At 43.7% G+C, this 25,614-nt stretch overlaps 1 protein-coding gene across 2 annotated transcripts in view; it reads left to right on the top strand.

Moving 5' to 3' along the window:
- Positions 1 to 23,669, top strand: part of BCAR1 (BCAR1 scaffold protein, Cas family member) — a 573,883-nt gene extending 550,214 nt beyond the window's left edge. For both annotated transcript variants that reach the window (XM_086945218.1, XM_086945219.1), the window contains exons 5-6: positions 20,318 to 20,413; positions 20,819 to 23,669. In XM_086945218.1, coding sequence (XP_086801344.1) covers positions 20,318 to 20,413; positions 20,819 to 21,265 — 543 coding nt within the window. In that variant the 3' untranslated portion in view covers positions 21,266 to 23,669. The remainder of the gene's footprint in view (positions 1 to 20,317; positions 20,414 to 20,818) is intronic.
- Positions 23,670 to 25,614: the final 1,945 nt, after the last annotated feature.

The raw sequence follows: 25,614 nt of genomic DNA, 5'->3' as shown, positions 1-25,614 counted from the left end.
CTCACACCTCCTCACCCTCACAAACCCCCTCACCCCTCCTCACCCTCACACCCCCTCACCCTCACACACCCTCACCCACCATCACACACCCTGAGACACCATAATTCACCCTCACAACCCTCTCACCTTCACACACCCTCACACACCCCCACCCTCACACCCCTCACATCCTCACACCCCCTCGCGCTCACACCTCCTCACACCCTCACCCTCACACCCCCTCACCCTCACACCCACATCCCTCTCACCCTCACTCACCCTCACACCCTCACACACCCTGACATCCTCACCCCCCTTGCTCTCACACCTCATCACCCTCACACCCCCTCACATTCTCACACCCCCTCGCGCTCACACCTCCTCACCCTCACCCTCACACCCCCTCACCCTCACCCTCACACACCCTCACTCACCCTCACTCCCCTCACCCTCACAACCCTCTCACCCTCAATCACCCTCACACCCTCACCCTCACACACCCTCACACACCCCCGCCCTCACACACCCTCACCCTCACATAACCTCACCCACCCTCACACCCTCACACACCCTCACTCACCCTCACACCCTCAAACCCTCCGCTTCACAGACCCTCACCCTCACCCCCTCACACACACTCACCCTCACCCCCCTCACCCTCACAAACCTCCCAACCTCACTCACCCTCACCCTCACACACCCTCACACACCCCCACCCTCACACACCCTCACCATCACACCCGCTCACCCTCACATCCCCTCACCCTCCCTCACACCCCCACCCTCACACTCCCTCACCCTCACACCCTCACCCAACCTCAAACCCTCACCCTCACAGACCCTCACTCCCTCACACACACTCACTCACTCACCCTCACCCCTTCACACTCACAACCCTTTCACCCTCACTCACCCTCACACCCTCACCCTCACACACCCTCACCCTCACATCCCCTCACCCTCCCTCACCTTCACACCCCCTCAACTTCACCCTCCCTCAGACCCCCTCACTCACCCTCACACCCCCACACCCTCGCACACCCTCACCCTCACAACCGTCTCACCTTCACACCCCCTCACCCTCACATCCCCTCACCCTCCCTCACACCCCCTCACCCTCACTCACCCTCTCACCCTCACATATGCTCACACACCCTCATCCTCCGTCACCCATCCTCACCCCACACACACCCACCCTCACACCCCCTCACACCCCCTCACCCACACACACCCTCACACCCCTTCACACCCTCTCACCCTCACATCCCCTCACACCCCCTCACCCTCACTCACCCTATCACCCTCACATACCCTCACACACCCTCACACACCCTCACACCCCCCCACCCTCACACACCCTCACCCTCACACCCGCTCACCCTCACATCCCCTCACCCTCCCTCACACCCCATCCTCACACTCTCTCACCCTCACACCCTCAAACCCTCACCGACCCTCACCCTCACCCCCTTCACCCTCACAACCCTCTCACCCTCACTCACCCTCACACCCTCACCCTCACACACCCTCACCCTCACACCCCCCCAGCCTCACACACCCTCACCCTCACATCCCCTCACCCTCACATCCCCTCAACCTCCCTCACCCCCTCACCTTCACACCCCCTCAACTTCATCCTCCCTCAGACCCCCTCACTCACCCCTCACTCTCGCACAGCCAAACCCCCTCACCCTCACAACCCTCTCACCCTCACACACCCTCACCCACACACCCCCTCACCCTCACATCCCCTCACCCTCCCTCACACCCCCTCACCCTCACTCATCCTCACATACCCTCACACACCCTCACCCATCCTCACCACCACACACCCCCACCCTCACCCTTCCTCACACCCTCACACTCACACTCCCTCACCCTCACCCCCTCACACACCCTCTCACCCACCCTCACTCACCCTCACACCCCCTCACCCTCACATCCCCTCACCCTCCCTCACCCCCTCAGCTGCACACCCCCTCACCCTCACACACCCTCACACTCCCAGCCCCTCACCCTCATAGCCCCTCACCCCCCCTCACCCACCTTCTCACCCTCACAAACTCTCTCACCCTCACACACCCTCTTACCCTCACACACCCTCTCACCCCCCCCCCACACGCACCCTCACCCTCACACACCCTCTATACCCTCTCACTCACCCTCACAACCCCTCACCCTCACATCCCCTCACCCTCCCTCACCCCCTCAGCTGCACACCCCCTCACCCTCACACACCCTCACACTCCCTCACCCTCACAGCCCCTCACCCTCACACCCCTCACCCACCCTATCACCCTCACAGACTCTCTCACCCTAACACACTGTCTCACCCTCACACACCCTCTTACCCTCACACACCCTCTCACCCACCCTCACCCTCACACACCCTCTAACCCACCCTCACACCCCCTCACACCCTCTCACATTACCCTCACCCTCACACTCCCTCACCCCCTTGCACCCCCTCACTCTCACCCTCACACACACTCTCACCCCCTCACCCTCCCTCACCCTCACCCCCCTCACCCACCCTCACCCCCTCACCCTCACACACCCTCACCCTCACTCACCCTCACACACACTCTCACCCTCACACACTCTCACCCTCACATACCCTCTCACCCTCACATACCCTCTCGCCCTCACACACCCTCTCACCCTCACACCCTCACCCTCACACCCTCACCCTCACACCCCTCACCCTCACACCCTCACCCAACCCCTCACACCCCCTCACACCCCCTCACACCCCTCACCCTCACACACCCTCAACCTCACATACCCTCACCCCGTCACCCTCACCCCTGTCACCCTCACACCCCCTCACCCTCACAACCCATCCTCACCCTAACACACACCCTCACCCTCACTCCCCTCACACCCCCCTCACACCCCCTTACCCTCACCCTCATACACCCTCACACCCCCTCACTCACCCTCACACCCCCTCACCCTCTCACCCTCACACACCCTCACTCACCCTCTCACCCTCACACCTCCTCACCCTCACACCCTTACCCTCACTCCCCCTCACCCCCTTACCCTCACCACCCTCACACACCCTCACCCTCACCACCCTCACCCTCACACACTCACCCCCACCAGCAAAGCATAACAAAACACAGCATAGCCTAGCATAACAAAACAAAGCATAGGATAGCAAAACAAAACATAGCATAACAAAACAAAACATAGCATAGCAAAACACAACAAAGCATAGCATAGTATAACAAAACACAACAAAACATAGCATAACAAAACAAAGCATAGCATAACATGCATTCATTCATTCAAAATACTTTATTCGGTTTACATGATAGAAAACCATAAAAAGTTACAGTTCGTCTTAAAAATGTACAAAACACATGTATACATAGCTGGACATACTATACAAATATCCCAATTTATATACAAAAATTATAAAAGGATAAGGACACCACATTGTCGGAATTAAAAAAGTTAATTAATAAAATACAGCGTCTAACTTTTAGGGTTCCAAACAGTTTTTGTACCTTAGAGAACAGTTCAGGAAACCAACCACAAATGGGACACACTCTGGCTTTAATATTTGTAAAAAATAGAGAGTGGGCGAACATTTAAAAAATTTAACTTTTTTAAAAGTGATTTTAAAAAGAGCCTCCGAGGGGCTTCATAAAAACTACAGAAAAACACAAAGTGCAGCAGATCCTGTGGAGACATATTGTCGCAGCCACAGGGTGCTAACACTTGTCCTTTGTGGCTCCCCTTCGGTGCAGCAAGTAAAAGATGGAAATATTCCAAGCAGAACCTGATCAGTAAAAAGCGCTTGTGAGCCGACAAAGGCCACGAGAGATATGGCTCCATATCTAAGGTGGATTTAAGCATCACGTGCTTTCGGATGCTATTTTTTGACAGTTCCATCTCATCTCTTTTTAATTTCTTTCGCAAAGTAAAAGATTGCTTCACAAAAGCCACATCTGCTCTAGTAATACAATCAGGTATTTAAAAAAGGTCCGGACGCCCAACTCTCTAAAGCAACCCTTTAAATACTTTAACCAGGGTTTTTCAATCATATGGTCCAGGCTCAAAATCTCTTTCAGTAACTCTCGAGTAAGGCCAAGATCTTCATTCAGCCAACATTTGAGCTAGAAAAGCAATGGCCTCATAGCCAAAATATCGCAAATGAATGTTAGTCCAGTCTCTTCATGAACTTTTAAGTTCGAGGTCCCTTTAGGAACCCCCAGCAGCTGTTTTAAAAAATTATTTTCTGCCACCTGAATACCCTCCAAACCTGTATAACCCCACAATTCGCTGCCATAGCTGGCAATCAATACACTCTTTGCTTGATACATTTTTAACATCGCCGCTATTGGGCGCTTGCCCATTTTAGTAGCGAATTTAAAAATCGCTGCATTAGTCCTAGACACCTCCCCCCTTTTCTTCTTAAGTAGAGGGCCCCAATCCAGACGGTCATCCAATAGGACAAGTAGGAGAAAGTTGATGTTACAGGCACTTTTTCTCAGTTCACCTTAAAGGTGTACTGCCTCTTGGGGCGCAACCCGACTTGCATTACGTTGGATTTTGAATTGTTTATGGCCAGGTCTCGCTCTGCCATAAACCTATGAAAGGTGTCGAGCAAAATCTGTAAGCTTTTAAGGGTACGTGCCAGGAGAACTGCATCGTCTGCATAAAGCAGGACGGGCAGGCCCCTGCGTCGCATATATGGAAAGTCAGCCCCAGTTTCTATCAAGGTCTTATCTAAGTCGTTGATATAGAGATTAAAGAGAAATAGCGCTAAAATGCACCCCTGCCGTACACCCCTTTCTGTCCTGAAGTCCCTAGTGACCCTCAAGTCCTGAGCGAATCTGATATTTGCCGTGTCTCTATGCAAATCCATCAGAAAGTCCACCAGATTTGCCTCCACCCCCATGGCCCTCATGGACTGCCACATCTTCCCCCGATTGACACAGTCAAAAGCGGAGGAAAGCTCCATGAAGGCCAAGTAGATTGTCCCCTGGCAGGCAACAGTGTACTTTCCGAGGATCAGATAGAGATTAAGACATTGTGCCATGGTAGAGTGACCTGGGCGGAACCCATACTGAATATCAGAAAGAATCGTATTTTCTTCTGTCCAGGCCGCCTATCTATTTAATATGACTCCGCCTAAAACCGCATAACATAACAAAGCATAGCATAGCATAACATAACAAAACATAGCATAACATAACAAAACATAGCATAACACTTAAAGCTTAATCAAGAAAAAACTGAAGTTCTACTCATCTCCAACAGAGACGAAACCCCCCAAATCGAAGAATGGCTCAAAGCCATCGACGCCCTCAATGGCACCCTCAAGCCGAAAGATTCGGTCAAATCGCTAGGTATCCCCTTAGACCCCAAACTAAACATGAACAAACACATTGCGAACTCTGCCAAAAGCGCTTTCCTCAATCTGAAACTTCTCTACAAAAGAAAACCATTCCTGCCTCCCAAGGACCTACAACAGGCCACTCAAGCACTGGTGCTCTCCAGAATTGACTATGGAATCGCAGCCCTGACCGGCTCTGCCAAATCACACCTAGGCCCCTTGAAAACCACCCTCAATGCTGCGGCTAGAATGGTCACAGGAGCCAAGAAATTCGACCACATTTCCCCCACGCTCAAGGATCTGAAATGGCTCCCTATTGAACAAGGAGCCAACTTTCGAACAGCATGTCTTACACACAAAGCCCTCCACACAGGCAAACCAGAATACCTGGCTGCGAAACTCAAAAGGGCTGGCCAGTCCAGGACCCTCAGAAGCTCCAACACGCTTCCTCTCATTCCGTTGAAATCGCAGAAACGCAAAACGTTAAGTAAATCCTTTGCAGGCAATGCACCCAGGATATGGAACGCCATCCCTCCTCACATCAGAATGACCTCCCACTTCCCAAAATTCAAGACTTTACTCAAAGCCCTCTTCCTGGAAGCCACCTGAACTGTAAGGGGATGCTCATAGTACCCCTCACCCTTGTACTCATTATGATCTGTATGATTTTGTTTTTTTGCAACCCCCTTGAGTTCTCCAGTTATCAATCTCCCATCGCTGATAAGGCACATTTTTGTACCTGTTGTGAAGCGCTCTGATACCCCTGGGTCCAGCCAGCGCTATACAAAACTTATAATAAATAAATAAATAAATAAACATAACAAAACAAAGCATAGTTTAACAAAAAATAGCACAACAAAACACAACAAAACATAGCGTAGCATAACAAAACACAACAAAACATAGCATTCATAACAAAACATAGCATAGCGAAGCATAGCAAAACATAGCATAGCATAACAAAACACAACAAAACATAGCATAGCATAACAAAACAAAGCTTAGCATAGCATAACAAAGCTTAGCATAGCATAGCATTACAAAACATAACAAAACATAGCATAGCATAATAAAACACAACAAAACATAGCATAGCATAACAAAACATATCATAACAAAACATAGCATAACAAAGCAAAGCAAAGCATAACAAAGCATAGCATAGCAAAACACAACATAGCATAGTATAACAAAACACAACAAAACATTGCATAATATAACAAAACAAAGCATAGGATAGCAAAACTAAACATAGCATAGCATAACAAAACATAACAAAACATAGCATAGCATTACAAAACACAACACATAGCATAACAAAACATAGCAAAACACAACAAAACATAGCATAGCTTAACAAAACACAACAAAACGTAGCATAGCAAAACAAAACATAGCATAACAAAACAAAGCATAACATAACAAAGCATAGCAAAACAAAACATAGCATAACAAAACAACAAAACATAGCATAACATAACAAAACATAGCATAACATAACAAAACATAGCATAGCGAAGCATAGCAAAACATAGCATAGCATAACAAAACACAACAAAACATAGCATTCATAACAAAACATAGCATAGCGAAGCATAGCAAAACATAGCATAGCATAACAAAACACATCAAAACAGCATAGCATAACAAAACAAAGCTTAGCATAGCATAACAAAGCTTAGCATAGCATAGCATAGCATTACAAAACATACAAAACATAGCATAACAAAACATAGCATAACATAATAAAACACAACAAAACATAGCATAGCATAACAAAACATATCATAACAAAACATAGCATAGCATAACAAAGCATAGCAAAGCAAAGCAAAACAAAGCTTAGCATAGCAAAACACAACATAGCATAGCATAACAAAACACAACAAAACATTGCATATTATAACAAAACAAAGCATAGGATAGCAAAACTAAACATAGCATAGCATAACAAAACATTACATAACATAACAAAGCAGCATTACAAAACACAACACATAGCATAACAAAACATAGAGCAAAACACAACAAAACATAGCATAGCAAAACAAAACATAGCATAACAAAACAACAAAACATAGCATAACATAACAAAACATAGCATAACATAACATAACAAAACAAAGCATAGCATAACAAAACATAGCATAACAAAATAGCAAAACACAACATAACATAGCATAACAAAACACAAAAAACATAGCATACATAACAAAGCATAGCAAAGCCTAGCAAAACGTAGCATAGCATAACAAAACACAAAAAACATAGCATAACAAAACATAGCATAACATAACAAAACATAGCATAACAAAACACAACAACACATAGCATAACAAAACATAGCATAATAAAACACAACAAAACATAGCATAGCATAACAAAACATAGCATACATAACAAATCATAGCATAGCAAAACACAACAAAACATAGCATAACAAAACACAACAAAACATAGCATAGTATAACAAAACAAAGCATAGGATAGCAAAAGTAAAGATAGCATAGCATAACAAAACAAAGCATAGGATAGCAAAACAAAACATAGCATAGCACAACAAAACATAGCATAACATAACAAAACATAGCATAACAAAACACAACACGTAGCATAACAAAACATAGCATAGCTTAACAAAACACAACAAAACATAGCATAGCAAAACAAAACATATAATAGCCTAGCAAAACATAGCATAGCATACCATACCAAACACAACAAAGCATAGCATAGCATAACAAAACATAGCATAGCAAAACAAAGCATAGCATAATAAAACACGACAACACATAGCATATCATAACAAAAGAGCATAACAAAGCATAGCATATCAAAACATAGCATTGCATAACAAAACACAATAAAACATAGCGTAGCATAACAAAACAAAGCATAGGATAGCAAAACAAAACATAGCATAGCATAACATAACAAAACATAGCATAACAAAACACAACAAAGCATAGCATAGCATAGCATAACAAAACATAGCATAGCATAACAAAGCATAGCTTAGCAAAACATAGCATAACAAAACATAGCATAGCATAACAAAACACAGCATAGCATAACAAATCAAAACATAGGATAGCAAAACATAGCATAGCGTAACAAAACAAAACATAGGATAGCAAAAACAAAACATAGCATAGCATACAGCATCACTCAGCACCACCACAGCATCACTCAGGGGCACCACACCATCACTATGCGCTACTACAGCATCACTGAACGCCACAGCATCACTCGTTCGCCATCACAACATCACTCAGCGCCACCACAGCATCAATCTGTGCAACTATTTAACAACAGCTGGTTAAAATATGTTCTCTCAATGTTTCAAGCTTTATTACAAATGTAACAAAAAGATGTTAATATTTCAGTTCTGTTCTTGGATTTTCGTCACAATAAAATACACTGAACATAATCTTCGCAAAAGTTATTTACAAAAGTTTAGGCTATTGCCATTATAAATTACAATAACTTTTATTTAAGTATTAAACATTTAAAAAAATTAAAAGCCATTGTTATTTGTAATATCAATACATGTAAGGCACGTAAATACAACACATATTGCATTACAAATGCTTCAGGTGTCACATTTGAGAAAGTTATAACTATTGGCATTGTAAATGACAAAGCTATTAATTTAGCTATTTTCAAAAACAAAACCTAAATAAAGAATGTGTCATTTACAATACCAATAGCTCAAACTTTCCTAATGCGAGACCTATTGCATTGCAAATGCTTGTTTTGTTTTGTTTTTGAGATCTTATCCTGATTCAACAAGCGCTGCTAAGTTGCAGGGGAAATACAAATGTGACATGTTGGAGTTGGTCATAAGAGAACAATTGTGAGGTCTGAATTTCGCTGTCCGTTTGGAGAAGTTCAAAGTCTTGAGAGCGGACTTTGTATAAAGCTCTTGTAGCAAATGACAGCATACCTTTCTGCAAACACTTGAAATGCCAGGGTGAAGGGTGTATTGCTTATTCATTTAATGATAATCGCAAAGATGACCTACCTTTAGAAGTGACATTTCCTTTTACTTTGTGGATGGATTCTCCAATGACTCTACACTCATTTGGTTTCATTTGAGTAGCTTGTCTGACATATAGTAAGTGTGTCAAATTCCTCTCTTTGTGTGTTTCCTACCTTTCCCATTGTCTGCCTAATTTCCCTCTTTTTAGAAACCAATTATCAGGGCTTTTGTTTGTGCGCTTTAATAAAAGGCATAACATATTTTCCTTATATTGACCCCGGTTTTAAGATTACCCCAAAAAGAGAAATGTCTTTCTTTAGTCTTCCAGTATGCCACGTGGTGGTCCACGATGAACTAGAATTAGAAGAGAACCTTGCTTATTTGAGTACTTAAAAGTGAAAAGGTATGTACACAGAGTGCTACATTAAAAGTTATGTTATGTTTTTTGGTTATGATGTTTACTTAGGTTGTTACTGTAAGCACAGTGACGTTATGTAATCTAACAAACTTACATTGTCAAACTTTTTTAAAAAGACAAAAATATGGAAAACATCAATTCCTATAGGCCTATTAGCCTTCTGTAGTAGTCTTCCTATTGCTGTATTCATTATCTACAGCTGTATTTATCACTGTTTATGATGTCACTGTCATGGTGATGGAAGGTTTGAATATGAAGGGGCAGTTTGTGTAGTCCCTGGAAGCTGTGGAGATGAACCGTCATTAAACGAAGTGCTGTTATACTTACCTTTCTCAGTGTAATCACCACACCTTCTTAATGTCGACTATAAAATCTTTGCAGAGCTACTTACCAATAAACTCAATAAGATTGTGGGATCAATCATCCATAGGGATCGATGTGGTTTTGTAGCAGGGAGACAGCTCTCCTCAAACCCAACGTACTTAATAGAAGCTCTGGACTCTTTTACCCAGAACAATATAGAGGCACAGGTGGTATTTTTCAATGCTGAAAAAGCGTTTGATTTGGTGTCCTGGGAATGTCTTTTTTTCTTTTTTTTAATTCTTGCTAGATTTGGTTTCCAGGAAAAATGTGTACTCATTATGACAAAGCTTTATGAAGACTGTTCGGCACAAATTATTATTAACTTGAGAAACGTAGGGAGCTGTACATTTAATAGGGGGACACAGCAGGGATGTCCTCTATCCCCCACCTTGTTTGCCCTATTTATAGAACCTCTAGCAGCAGCCATCAGGCAGAAAGCATTACAAACAGCACCATCGCAAGGCATGTCCAATATAAAACTATATGCAGACGTTATTGCTCTATTTCCTAGGTCTGGGGAGAACATTCAAAAAGAAATGTTAGCAATTGTTTCAGAGTTTCAAGCACCGGGAGGGTACATAATAAACAAATCTAAGGCAGAAGTGTTACTTTGTAACTGCCTAAGCCACACATTAATACCTGATCTTCAGCGATTACACAATTCGAGGCCTATGAGATACTTGGGCATATATGTGTCAGAAAATGTGAACAAACTATATATACTGAATTATGTCCCCCTAGTGCAGAAAGTCAAGCGCTTATTCACAAAATGGAATCAACTCTCAATCGCAATAGACGTGCAGTTTTAATTTAAATGTCTATTTTACCATTATTTCTTTTTCTTTTTTCAGCAATCCCATGTGCACTGCATATTTCTTTTTTTTAAATAAATAGATGGTCTATTCTCAACTTTTATATGGGCCAACAAGGTACCGAGGTTAGCACTAGTCACTTCAAGTAACCCACATGAGAAGGTAGGGCTTGCCCTTTCAAACCTGAGGGCATACTACTATCCAAATTTTGCACACACCACATATAGATTTTTTTAACCATCTTAGTCCCTCAAGTATGGATAACTTTTTTATAATAAAGACCCTGAAGGAATGCAAAATTTGAGATCCTTTGAGGTTGTTGAAGAACCCCAAAAAAGTACGCTATAAGTACCTCCACTGGTTTTTAAAACAAAAAGCCCAACTATTCAAGTATTTCCAAATACCTATGATAAATGGCTCTACGTGTTTGGCCAACCTTGAGGGTAAGGAGTATAGACTGATTCAACCTAAAATTTTATAGAAATGGGAGGTGAATGGATATACTTATGTGAGAGATTTTCTCAGTTCTGTTACTTGGAAAAAATGGCCAGAAATAGAGTGGACTGAGTCATTCTGAGGATATACTTAAATGGCCTTGTATTCAAATAAGACATCTTTTAGAAAGTGTTGATCTGTTCTAACTTACTGCAAGTCTAGAACTCAGTGAGGGTTTACTAAAAACAACTGGATGGAGACCAATGAGCAGTTGGGTAATAATAAAAAAAACACAAAACTGTAAAGTTGTGCGAAAAAGACCGAGAATAATGGCAAGAGAAGGAGGGCCTACAGATCTCAAGAACGGTCTGGAATAGAATTAACAAGTTCAACACAACATTATTAAGAGGAGCTAATTTCAGGAGAATGCAATTTTACACCAGATGGCAGATATATAGGACTCCATCCTTTCTGCATAGAGTTTATCCTCAGATAGACAATAGATATTTTCATAACTGGCAGTCTAAACTATATAGAGTTAAATAGCTGGAGAGACGATCTGCTTTAAGGTCGGGCTCGTACACAAAGTTCGAGAAACGCTGGAAGTGCATAGGAAGCTAGCCAGTAGACTTGCAACGTTAAGTTATTAAGGGGAAATGAGCAATATATATTTTTCTGTATTTTTTTTATAAAGTATTAACGTCAGCGATACATCTAAATATGCACTTTATTGTACGTCAATGTTTGGTAGATGACATGTGTCATTCAATCAATCAATCGATAACTGTATTTCGGTCACAAACGACCATAAAAGTACAGATAAAATACATCATAAAAAAACGATAAAAATAGTTAAATAACATAGAACACTACAACACAATCCGAATCATATATATACACATTAATCGCAAAGATAAAACAGAGGAGTTATCTATCCTCATAAAAATGAATTAAACATTAGGATGGTTATCGAAGAAAATCATTGCATTCTGTGCAACTGTTCCTACTGTCCAATTAAGTCATTATAAAACTTCTGCGTTTATGCCACATCCCATTAAAAAAACGTGAAACAGCAAAAACGATAGGGGGTGAGTGTCATACTTTAGAACTCTAAAAGCTTGAGCACAGAGTATAAAACCTAAGTTTCTGCAAATTGGTATCACCCACCGTTTCCGTACGGCCTGGTAAACAGGGCAGAAAAACAGGACATGAATTTCATTTTCAAGGTTGTGTTTGAAAGCTGGACACTCTGTGTTCTTATTGGTGTCCCATTTGCTAGTAAACACCCTAAGCGGAAGACTACCCATCCTGAATTGTATGTATAGTTTCCTCGCTAATGATGGGTAGATCAAATCTAAAAAATCTTCCTTTTTATACTCTTCTTTTACTTGAAGAAACTCAATTGTCAGTCTTCCAACTGTGGAACTTGCATGCAGGGACAATAGATTATGGTGCCTGAAGTGTCGAACCAGATCCGCCCTACTTAGTTCTGGGCAAGCTACATCAGGTGTTTCCCAGAGCTCGGGTAGGCCAATCTTAATAGTAGTTGCCTTAATGTGAGTTAATGTGAGTTAAAAAAGGGGGTGGTAATGGACGGAGCATCTGAACCAATCAAACACTCACACCCAGTCAAAAGATCTGGGTTTAATCCATCACCGTTCTTTAGCCCACTCTGCCACCCCAGTTCAGACATGGCTATATGCAAATCAGTCTGACCCTGTGCCTCATGGGAACAGTCCAGCCCGAACTGCCAAGCCATGCCTGAACTGGGGTGGTGTGTAGTGCAAACAAACGATGGATTTAGGCCCAGATCTCTGTACTGGGGTGAATGTATGACATTGTTCTGCATTCTGTCCATCAACTGTGGTTTTTGCATTTGTCACCCCGAGTGGGATGGGTATGCTCAGACGTGAGTCCCATGCACTCCACACCACTGGGTTCAAGCAAGCCGGGCTGAAGACGGCTGGAATGCCAGAAACCGGTCCTCGGAAGCTTGTTTCCGGTCCAGGAAAGGCATGGCTTGGCAGTTCGGGCTGGACTGTTCCCTTGAAGCACAGGGTCAGACTGATTTGCATATGGCCATGTCTGAACTGGGGTGGTGTGGAGTGCAAAAAAAGATGGATTTAGGCCCAGATCTCTGTACTGGGGTGAATGTATGACATTGTTCTGCATTCTGACCATCAACTGTGGTTTTTGCATTAATGTGAGTTAGCCACGGGATTTTCTTTGTTTTCAGTGCAGCCCAAACCTCCCAGAATTCTTTTTTTTTTTTTTAAATTTTTGAAAACCTTTATTGTGCATGAATAAAAGAACAAATACGGGCCTACAACCGTCAGGCCGGCCACGATACTTCGTCAGCACAGGTGCAAGCAATACAGGTCCCCAGCAACAATAGTTAAAGTTCAGCAATCAATGAGCGTTACACTGGGAAGAATCATGTCACCGGGGAAGAGGAGAATTGAAGGTTAATTTTTTAAGTTTTTTTTTGTGTTTTCATCATAATATAAGTCCGTGAAGAATAAGAACTAAGAAGATTCGAGTCCGCACAATGACTTCACAACATGGGTAAGCGGCGTTATAGCTGAAAACAATAATGGAGGTTAACATCAAGTATAATATGGCGGTGCAAAACAACGGCAACTCGTCATCCATCATTTACGCACCCCAACCAGCGCCGCTCCCTCCCTGCCAACCCCAGCCCGGACCCAGAATCGAATCAGATTAAGAAAGCGCAGAAAATAGAAAAAGGAGGCCCATAGAACTAAAAAATCGTCAAATTACCCCGCCCACCCTGCAACATTGTGGAGGCTACGGCCTACCCCCCCCCCCCCCCCCCACAGAGTGCCTGTCGCCCTTTAAGAACCCGAAATATAGACAAGAAAGAAGAAGGAAGAGAAAGGAAAAAGAATAACATTAACACCTATAATATAGGGAGTAAGAAAGAGTAAATCAACCTAAACTCCCAAAGAGAAAAAGGTGGGGAGGAGCCCACTCGATATCAGGTCACCCGGAGAACTCGGCCCTCCACAGACTCCCACAGCGAAGATATCGTCCATTACTAAAGCGTCGGCACAGAGTCAATCAGCTATTGCAATGCAGTTGGAGAAAGCCATCGTGCGATGTGTGCCCATGAAATGTGTAATCAGTTCCAACCCCATCCCAGTCAGCCAGCAAAGCAGTTATTGACAAAAAACAGCCTAGCCCTGACCCGACCGTGGACGCAACTCTGAGTATACTTTCCCATGAGAGCCCTCCCCCCTGTGCACAATAGGACAGTATGGCCGCTTGAAAGTAGAAGACAAAGCAGGATCCCAAAATGGCCGCCGACTATCGTTAAAAGGTCCTTTGTCCACCATACTTAGGTCCATAAGGGCATACCTGAAATGAGGGGAGGAAGCAAAGAGTACCCTAATCTAACCTCCCATAGAACAACCAAGATCGGGGGAGGGCTAGCACCACCTAATCACTGACCCCCCAACCCACACCGACCCTCCACCCCAACAAACAGGATCTGTCAGGAAACAACCAGCTGGTGTACCCTCAGCCACCCACACCCGGAACCTCGAACCACAGAGAAACACAAAGAACCAACTCCACAATTTATGTCCTACAACCCCGACAGTACACTCTACCGCAGATCAGGATAATAAGAGCATCTTCAGCCCTGGCCCCTACGATCTGGGGCACCGACGTGATCCGGCTGTACAGTGGCCATGGTGGACTGAAGAGATAGACGGAGCAATCTTGACATAGTACAACGTCGCCCAGCAGAGCATGTCCACAGCAAAGTCCTGCGATCAACGATGACAGGAAGGGGGATCCCCTGTTGGTGCAGAGCGTTCGAATCAGTCAGCCAGAACAAAGCCATCCGCATCAGGGGAGAGTTGCGATCGATGCCAGCTGAACACAGAGGAAGAACCAAGCATGGCGTCCAAGGATAGTTCGCCAGCCACACCTCAGAATCCCCGTCCACAGGTAGCCGCTCACGGAGATCAAACCGTGCCGGAACATCACCAGTCTCACTCACTCTCAGGCTATATGGACACAACTGGGTAGGCTCCCCACTGTAGTAGGGTCAGGAGGCGGAGAAGCGTCCTGCGGACGGGCGCCATCAGAGACATCCGGAGTAGTATGGGGAGCGCAAGCATCCAGGCGAGCCATTAAGTCCCGGGCACTGTCTAGCACTTCAGATCGGAGAGAGCTCAACGCCCGCATGATGTCTCTCAAACTCACTGGCATCGCAGAGGCGCACCGGGCATCAGATCTCCGCTCAATGGGCTTGCAGCAGGGTCGCAGCTCGCGAGGCTGGTCATCACCGTCTCTCCCGTCTGGATAGACGTGTAGTCCGGGTGCAGGATACGTGCTTTCGTGGAGCACAGAAGCAGTGCACGCCAATCCGGCGCCATGCACGGCGCCAACGCAGTAGGAGCAGCAGGGCATCTCGCTGGCAGCAGCCCGGAGAAATCTCAGGGGCAAGGAGCACAATTAAGTAAGGCATCAACTCTTCCGCCTTCGGAGGGTAGCGAGCCAACAGCGCCGAGAATGAACCAGGGCGCAGATACAATGTAACACTACCGGTTCCAAATGTATCGAAGCGCAATATCCATCGAGGCAAAACTAAGCCCCGCAGCATTGAACACGGCGCTGCTGTCTTTCTCTGCCGGTCAAAGCGCCTCCGCAGCGTGTCCTTGGAGAGTGTAAAGATGGCCGGTCATGCCGTGAACAAAGGAACCGTCCAGCTGCCGCCAGCGCCGAGGAAGAGACAAGGGCGTCACGGTACTTCCACTCCACGGAGCGAGCAGGGAAGCACACCGCTGGATGGCAAATCGTCTCCCGGTCCCGAGGATGCAGTGTAAGAACAGGATGGGCAGCAGAAAAAGTCACGGGCCGGGAGAGAAGCGGAGGGATCGGCGGAGCCGAGGGATCAGGCGGCCATCTCGGATTCAGGTTAGGCTCCTCCACCCAGAATTCTTTTTTATAGGCAACTAATTCCGGTACTGACCATAATCTTCTCCCGTACGTGAGTGGTCGTAGTGCCACTTCCTCCTCAATGGGGAGTAGCCCAAGATCCATACGGAGGGGTACCAACTGAGTACTCATTGGTAGGCTCAGTATATTCCTCATGAATGTATGTTCTACCTTCATCAGGTTGAAAGGCCTTTGGTGCCCCCACAGTTTCGCCCCGTACAACGACGCCGCTCTGGCCTGTCATTTATAAATTTCAATAACAGGGGCAGCTGGTTTAAACTCAGACACTCTATGCATTTTCTGAACCACCCCGCCACTTGGTTTAACTTAAGAGCAGCCTTTGCTAGCTGAGTATCCCATTCCAGATGTTCTGCGAGGGTAGTACCCAAATACTCAAAGGTCTTTACTCTCTCCAATGGAATTCCATCCAAAAATGGGTTTGGGCGTGTCTGCCTAGGCAGATTGAAGATCATAAATTTAGTTTTAGCTAAATTTATCTCCAAACCCCTCCGAGCAGAGAAATTGGCAAAGCCGTCCAAGGTCCGTTGGATGCCTGTTGTTGTCTTGGACAACAACAAAGTGTTGTCTGTGAACATCAATGCGGGCACCCGACCTGTGACTAGCCTCGGGGCATCCGTGTCCTTGACCCCAAGTAAATGGTCTATAAGGCCATTAATATATAGGCAAAACAGGGTGGGGGCCAGGACACACCCCTGGCGCACACCCTGTTTCACCGGGAAGCGAGCTGACAATTCTCCGTACTTCCCACACCTAACTTGAGCGTAGGTTTCAGAATGAAGCCTCATTAACACATCCAGGAGATAAGGTGGTATACCAAGATCAAACAGTACACTCCACAGTTTATCCCTAGGGACCAGATCAAATGCAGACCTCAGGTCAACGAAGATGTGGTAGAGGCTGCCACCCTCCACACTCACCGTTTTCCAGTACAATACCTGAAGTCTGAAAATCTGGTCCACAGTCGATGTACACATCCTGAAACCAGCCTGAAGAGGGCCCAGGATCCCATTTTCCTCAATCCAACCCTGGACTCTATCTAAAATAATCCGTCCCATCAGTTTTTGTGTAATATCTATCTAACTGAGGCTTGTAGTTGGACGGCAGAAGAGGACAGCCTTTTCTGTGGATAGGAACTATCTCTGCACCACGCCAGGTATCCGGCGGATCCATACCCTTTAGTATGGCATTATAAAGAACACTTAAATATGGTGCCCAGATTTTCGGTTCAGACCGAAATAGATCCCCTGGAAGCTTGTCTAGACCAGGCGCCTTATTAGGCAGTAGTCTAGCGATGGCGGCTTCGACCTCACAGAGAGTGATCTCCCAGGCCCCCTCCAATCGGTGCTCATGGAGGAGGTCTGGGACTGGGGTTGAAGAATCGGGAACGCTCGAATATGCATACAAAGCTCGAAAGTGGGCTTCCCAAGCTACTGCCGCTATATGAGGTTCAATCGCCGACCTACCCTCCCTCCCCCCAGAGCTAACAATTGCCCAGAAAGATATGGAATCCTTGCACTTGAGTGCAGTTCTAAGATCTTCCCATTTATCGGCTTCCCAATCTTTCTTTTCTTTCTGGGTGACCCGTTTATATTTGAGCCTACATAGCCTAATCCTTGTCCTTAGCTATGATAGCAGTTAGCAAATCTTTTTGGGCTTTCCGGCAGTTAGCATTATACCAGGGATGGGCCACACCGGATTTTGCTTTTGTGCTACCTTCCGGGTAAAACACATCAAACAGTTTAGAAGTCAACTGTTTGTGTATTTCCAGTGGCCTATCATCTATGCCTAAATTCATGTCCTTATCACCAACCACTCCCATTTCTCTAAGGTGTGGCACTACCAGTTGGTATATATGCACTCATTTATTTGGGTAACCTTGTGTATGTGGCCATTTAACTCCCCGCCTGTTGTTATTTAGCACAAGAGGATATTGTGATGTATTGGGGTCTGGTGCGGGATTGGACAGGCCCCAACTCCCTGGTTTCAATGTCATAACCAGGGCATGCTGTATCTTTCCTTGGATAGATCTGGAAAACCTGAACCCTATCCCAAATTCTACATTCAACCAAAATGTAATCTATAATAGAGGTATGCCCTTCTCTATTAAAGGTCTCTTGGCCCGGTCTGTCCGATTTTGTCCTCCCATTGCATGCCCTCAAAGATGATGAAAGAGTAAGCAAATTAATTTGGAGGACCAGCGGCGTCCATGCCCTAACTGGTGGAATCTGAGGTTCCGGAATATGCCAATACTGGTCCTCTTCATCTAGGCCATCTATAGTTGCATTGGTAAGGGGCTCAAACTGGCAATTAAAATCGCCCCCTACTATTATACTAACTGCTGGGTCAAGAGTCGAAATAAACTGCCTCAGATCATCCACTTCTACAGACTCTTGCCCGCTCTGCATTGGCCTTGAATAGATGTTAAATAGGGCAATTTGTATATTATCAGGGAGCGTTAGGAGGACACATTGTACATTGGGAGAATTAGTTGGTATCTGCACTGCTTTAGCACCCAGGTGCATACCCACCCAGATGCTTAATCCCCCCGAAGGTCTACCCCTACCCATCGTTGTAGCCAATATACTAAAAGTGGCAAAGCCTCGCCTCTGCATATCTACCATTGCCCACGTCTCCTGCATTAGGCAGACGTCGCACTTCTCTACAAACAGACCCCAATCTGGGCAAATTAGTATATTTTTTATCCCAGCCAAATTCCAAGAGAGAATCTTTATATTTCCATTAGTCTCCCCCCCTGGATTTCCTTCTGTACCAAAATACTGTTTGTGTCCACAGCAGATGGCCTAACATAAGACTTCCCGCCCCTACTAGGATGTGGCCCTTTCTCCCCCAGATCTGTCACTGTCCGCTCCCACTACCATCGGAACTGCAAACCTGCTTGCCCCCTCCTCTGTTGCTAGAGACAAAACACCAAACGGTGCACCTACATAGTTACTCCCACTGCCCCGCATACCAATTCCCCTAATAGCCTCCAGGGGACACTCGCCCCTTGCAGGCTAGGTGAAATAGTAGAACAATCATTTACCTCAGAGCCTACCTTAACTACTGTACTGGCGGACCCAGGTCCTGGTCCACAACATAAGAGAGCCGGGGCTGGCCGCTCTTCGACCGTCAATCTATTTCATCCAGGACGCTAAATCTGTTGTTTTGGGGGAACATAGCCAGTAGAGGGGTTTGAATATTGGCTATAGGATACTGAAAGCACTTTATTGTTTTTACGAATAACTGTGTAATGAACTCTCAGCAATAAAATAATTTTAAAAGTACATTGTCAGACAGTCCCCCGGGCTCAGTCTAAAATACCCTACCCATCAAGTATTGCAACCATCTGTCTTGTTCATCTGGGAAGCTATTTATTAATACATTGTGTTTTTGCTTAAATAAGATGTACTAGGCCATCCATACATAACAATAACTGTTGTTCTCGGGTGCAGGGTCATTTTTTTTGTCTAAAATACCCTACCCTTTACGTTAAGAAAGATAAATATGATTCTGGGCATTAAGGCAGAGAAATGGCCCGGTCATTTATGAGCCATCTCCATGTATGCAACCTAAGTGGGATACTTCTCATATAAACATGGTGAGTACCAGGCCCTTGCAATGTTTATACATTTGTTGAATGACACCTGGCATTGTCTGCTTCATGATATATTTCTTTTCAAAGCTAGATATTTTAAGTATCTTTAATTTGGTTGGTTTGGTCTGTTGTTGTTGTTTATGGCCATTTTTGTTCATTTGTATGATTTGTGGGCACCACATTTTTTGATTGACACTGTTCATTCAGGGTATTTTATTTACGCTCCATATTATTTTTAGGTCTTCTTTTATTAATTTCGAATTAGGCTTGTTCAGTAATATTAATATAATTGATAATATAGGGAGGATTACCTTTCTATGATGTTGAGGTATGACTTTCCCTCCTTATTTAAAATTGGCACATTAACTTCTGTCTTTCTGTGTTTTGTTTTTAGGTGATGAGAGAGTTTGACAAAACAGAGGAAGATCTGTTAGCAAAAGAAAAGATTAAGAGGCAAAGCGAAGGGGAGTTGGACCAAGAGCTGGAAAAAGCAAGTGTTGATACTTCCTTATAGCAGTGTCTATGCTCAAGAGTAATTGGGATTTTAGAATCCTGTTTCCAAGGAATATAGATATATTTTTTTAAATGTAAACATTGTAACACATATAAACATTGATTATAAACAATGCCAGATGAGTAAGCAACCGATCTGCTGCATCTCTTGTATGGTTTCTGTCTTTAAGATTGTGAAATGTTTGAGAGGATTCTACTGCGGTGATGCTGTAGCAGTTTACTTTCCACAGTGAATTCCCCTAAAACTGTATGTGAATAATATAGCAGAGTAACAGTTAAAAAAATTAAAAATCCAAACATCAGTGGCTCGCAGTAGTAAGAATTGATTTCTGAGAATGTATCATATTTTGTCCTATGCACTAAATACATTTCTTTTCTTTAGATGAAGGAGTGTGAGTGGCTGGCCATCAGCAACGATCCTTTGAATTCCTCAGACAAAAAGTTGCTCCACTTCTATCAGAAACAATGTGAAACCAACGTAACAACCCTTACCAATGCCATTGATGCCTTCTTCACTTCAGTCATCAGCAATCAACCTCCCAAGATCTTTGTGGCTAACAGCAAGTTTGTCATCCTTAGTGCCCACAAGTTAGTATTTATAGGAGACACCTTGTCCCGCCAAGCCAAAGCCCAGGGCATTCGCAGTGAGTTCACGCACTATAGCAACCTGCTGTGTGACATGCTAAAGGAGATTGTGAATGCTACAAGAATGGCGGCCATTCAGTACCCTTCACCGTCTGCTGCAAAGGACATGGTGGACTGTATGAAAGAACTCGGAAGGGGTACACACCAGTTCCAGGTATTATTAGGGCAACTGGCTACCATGTGAAGGAGCTGACCACCATGGGGCATTTGCTACATATCTAGTAAAAACGCACGATTTCTCTAGTTAATTAAGAAATGATGAAACAGATTGAACAACAGAAGTAAAAGAAAAGAAATATCCTACAAACCTCACTGCAGAGGGATTGCCACGCATGACAGAGAAACTACACAGTGAAAAGGAGCATACAATTATAAACAATTCTTATGTCAAATATAATCAGTATCTCAAATCCATAGGACCCACAAATATTGAGCAGGAAGTCTTGGAGTATCTTTTCTCAGTTTTTCTTTATTTGTAGTTGTAGTCATAAGTGACATGCGTACATCAGCCCAGCCAGCCCGTTTCGTCCAACATGGACTTCCTCAGGGCTGTAAAAACAATTTAATGTATACTTTTTAGTTTTCCTCTATGTACAAAAAGATCTTTTATAAGTAACCTAAGGCTTATAAAACCAGATAGACATACAGAAACTTGTCACATATACTTGTGAACAGACATGTTATCAAATATCACCTCTTTGAGTGTGACCCCCTGCCTATATACATTCTAACCCAAATATATCAGTGTCAACAATCGTTGGAGATGCAGATAAATCAATTTGAGTGTACAGTACTAGCATCAGACTACATTGTGTTTCTTTGTTCTTTTTCAATAAATCAAAAAAGCAACCTAGCTCTGCTTAAACACATTCTTTATCTCTTATCAATCTTGATCCTCTAAATTTATGCACGGACCGCAAAAATATGTAAAGGGGCAAACTACATCTAAGAGGGGAGTGAATAGAACAAACTCTAAACCAATATATATCAAGAAAAAACAAAAACAAATCGCCATATGAGGAACTCACTTGGGTAAATCTTTCAAGGTAACTGGCGTTTTGGTTCTCTACCGCAATACTATTCAGCGCTGGGATTTCCCAAAGTATCCAAGTTTTCATATAATATAAGGATGATTGACTTCTTATCCGATCTATAATCAAACAAGATAATATGACAAAACGTATTCTATATTCACCATAATCAGATAAGCGCATTTAACAAAGATTATTTATAATTTGTTATGAGCCGCAGTGGTGAAGATCAAAGTGAAAGCTATCTTAGATCCAACTGTTGAAGCTCAACCCCAAGGGTTCACAAACATTACACCATTATCCACAATTACCGTGAAGTGCTTGTAAGTAAAATATCAGGTCCAAAATAGATAGGTTTACTCAGATAGACGGAACAGCATTTGGACTAGAACATGGAACATGGCAAGTGAGCTGGGAGCACCTCAAGGGTTTCTTATTGAGTGGCGATTATGCCTTTGACTCGTCCTTGCAGCTTTTGAATGTTTTTTTGAATTTACAAGCACTTCCCGGTAATTGAAGATAATAGTGTAATGTTTGTGAACCCTTGGGGTTTTGCTTCAATAGTTGGATCTAAGATAGCTTTCACTTGGATCTTCACCACTGCGGCCCATAACAAATTATAAATAATTTTTGTTACATGCGCTTATCTGATTATGGTAAATATATAATACCGTGGATAAATTTGGAGGATCACAATTGATAAGGGGTAAAGAACGTGTTTAAGCAGAGATATGTTGCTTTTCTGATTATTTGAAAAATAAAAAAGAAACAGTGTAGTCCGATGCTAGTACCGTCCACTCAATAAAATAGATTTATCTGCATCTCCAATGATTGTTGACACTAAGATATTACGGTTAGAATGTATATAGGCTGGGGGTCGCACACAAAGAGGTGATATTTGATAACTTGTCTGTTCAGAAGTATATGTGACAAGTTTCTGTATGTCTATCTGGTTTTATAAGTCTTAGGTAACTTATAAAAGATCTTTTTGTACATAGAGGAAAACTAAAAATTATACATTAAATTGTTTGTTCAGCCCTGAGGAAGTCCATGTTGGACGTAACGCGTTGGCTAGGCTGTGTATGCATGTCACTTATTATTACAAATAAAGAAAAATTGAGAAGGTACTCCAAGGCTCCCTGCTCGATATTTCTGGATCTTATGGATTTGAGATATTGATTGTGTTGCCAAAAGACTTGTTTATAATTGTATGCTTGTTTTCACTATGTGGTTTTGAATTGAAGTATTATTGTGACTTCTATGCAGTGGGGTCCCGAAAGGTTTGAGCATAATACAGTAAGATGCAACCTGAGAACTAAAACACCTGTGCAGCCATCACAGAGGAGCAATATTTATGTATTCAATTACACTTGTTTAGAAAATATTTTGAAGATTGTTCATAATACTTTGTTTTTAGTAAGGTTTGACATCACACAAAACAGTGATAGCAGAAATGGGCTGAATCGGGGTTACAAAATCAATATTTTTTATTCATAATGTTAAAGTGTAAGTAAGTAATAGTTTATTGTATTTGATGAATTAAAACCATTACAAAAATACACTTAAAAATTCATTTTTTTATGACGAGTAAAGAGAGAGGAAAAATATTAAAAACCGAAAAAAGCTATTTTGAAAATGTTTCTAAAAACCACAACAGTCTCAACTGTAAAGGCACCTTGCTCGGCATGTTCCGAAGAAATTCGAATGACTGTGTTTAAAGTTTCCGATTGTAAGAGATGAAGCTCCTTTTCATACCTTTTTATGCATTTGCAAGGAGCACTTCACTTCCTTGCTTAGTTTCCACTAGTGACAGAAATGTCACTAGTTTCCCATTTAGCTGCAGGTCCTTGGAGATGAAGCATGCAATCACAGCCTGTCTCCGAGTTTGAATACCTTGCTCATTAAAGTGCGCTTTGAGTAAACCTAACCTTTCCTCCTTTATATTAGTACAGGTGCAGATTAGTCGTGCCATGTCCTCTGTACCTTTTCCACATAGTCTAATAAGTGCTGGCACATTTCCCCCTCTGCCATATAGGGAGGTGCGGAGTAGCTGGCAGCATTCCTAGCCTGTATTTTAAGAATTGTTCTTTTTTTCTTCCTGGAATACCCCAAATTAAAATATGCCTGTTACTATTTTTACTACTTGCTTGAAGACTGAATGGGTAGTTTGAGTTTCCCACAGGTCAGATAGCCTGGTAGTGACCAGTGAATCCTCCAAGTACTGTCTGGCCAGCGAATTGGATGTATTGCAAAGTTCTTGGCAGAGCTGATGATTCAGTGCATTCGGGGAAGAGTTCTTAATTTTGTGCCAGCACGTTATGTAGGAGCCTTACCAGAAGTTGTTTGGTTAGGCCAAACTCTAGCCGAATCTTGCTGATGAGGCATACGTTGGAAGATTGAGCATAACTCTATAGGCCCTGGTCATGGTGGTATCCAGCAATTTAGCGTCCCTGCCACTAAGTACTTCAATGCAATAGGAGATGGTGGCTAGAATTTTAGCTTGGGCTACCCGGAGGAGGGAGGAAAGGATAGGGCCTGTGAATTTTGTTTTTAACTGCCTTAATGTTATTGCTATTGCCATCCCCTTCCTGCTGATTGCCTCAAGTTGTTTGTCAAATTGACCTCCCTCGTCGATGGTTACCCCTAAGTATTCATAGGCAAGGGTATTCGGAAATGGTGTTTTTTCCAGGTACCAAGAATGGGACCATCATTTGCCGTTTTTAATTGTCAGGGGTTTTGTTTTGTTGAGTTTTACTTCTAGGTGGTTTCCACAGTGTACTCATGCATTTTGTTGAGTAAGCGTTGCAAGCCAACTTGGGTATTGTTTCCCAGGACAAGACACTGGAACTGGCTTTTACCACAGAGTCGAGGGGGATGCAAGTTGCAGGTTCCTAAAACTGATTTCATATCTGCTGTATACAAGTTAAACAATGTTGATGCGAGCAGACAACCCTGTTTGAGCCCTTTAGCGGTTGATAAACGCCTCGAAAGATGTGAGCCATTGCCTAATTTTACCTGTATGCATGTGTTAGTGTGGAGATATATTAGAGGGTTCAAGAGAGCTGACGGAATTCCCCAAGCGCCAGTTTCTTTCACAATCTTACTCGATTAACATTATCGAAGGCTGCCTTGAAGTCGTTGAAACAAAAGTGAATCGCCTGTTTGGTCGATGTTGCCATGTTGATGAGCAATGACATGGTTAATATGTTGATTGAGGTTCATGTGTCTTTACAAAACCCTGTTTCATAAGGCGGGTTATTTCCTTCTCTTTTGCCCAGTCCTGGAGCTCTGTTAGTAAAGTACCAGCGAAGCATTTTGCCTTTATGTCTAGTAGTGCAACCAGTCAATACTTTTTGGTGGGGTTTATATCGCTGGATTTATAAATCGGGGAAATAATAGAGCCCTTCCATGAAGCTGGTAGGTGCCCCGGCTGTTTGACGCTATGAAAGAGAGGGGCCAGTATTTCTGACCAGTACTCGGTATCTTGTTTAAAAAGGGCAGG

Source organism: Lissotriton vulgaris, chromosome 12 (genome assembly GCF_964263255.1).
Source record: "Lissotriton vulgaris chromosome 12, aLisVul1.2, whole genome shotgun sequence".
NCBI lineage: Eukaryota > Metazoa > Chordata > Amphibia > Caudata > Salamandridae > Lissotriton > Lissotriton vulgaris.
The sequence above is the reverse complement of the archived record's forward strand: the minus strand, read 5'-3'. Positions and strand labels throughout refer to the sequence as shown.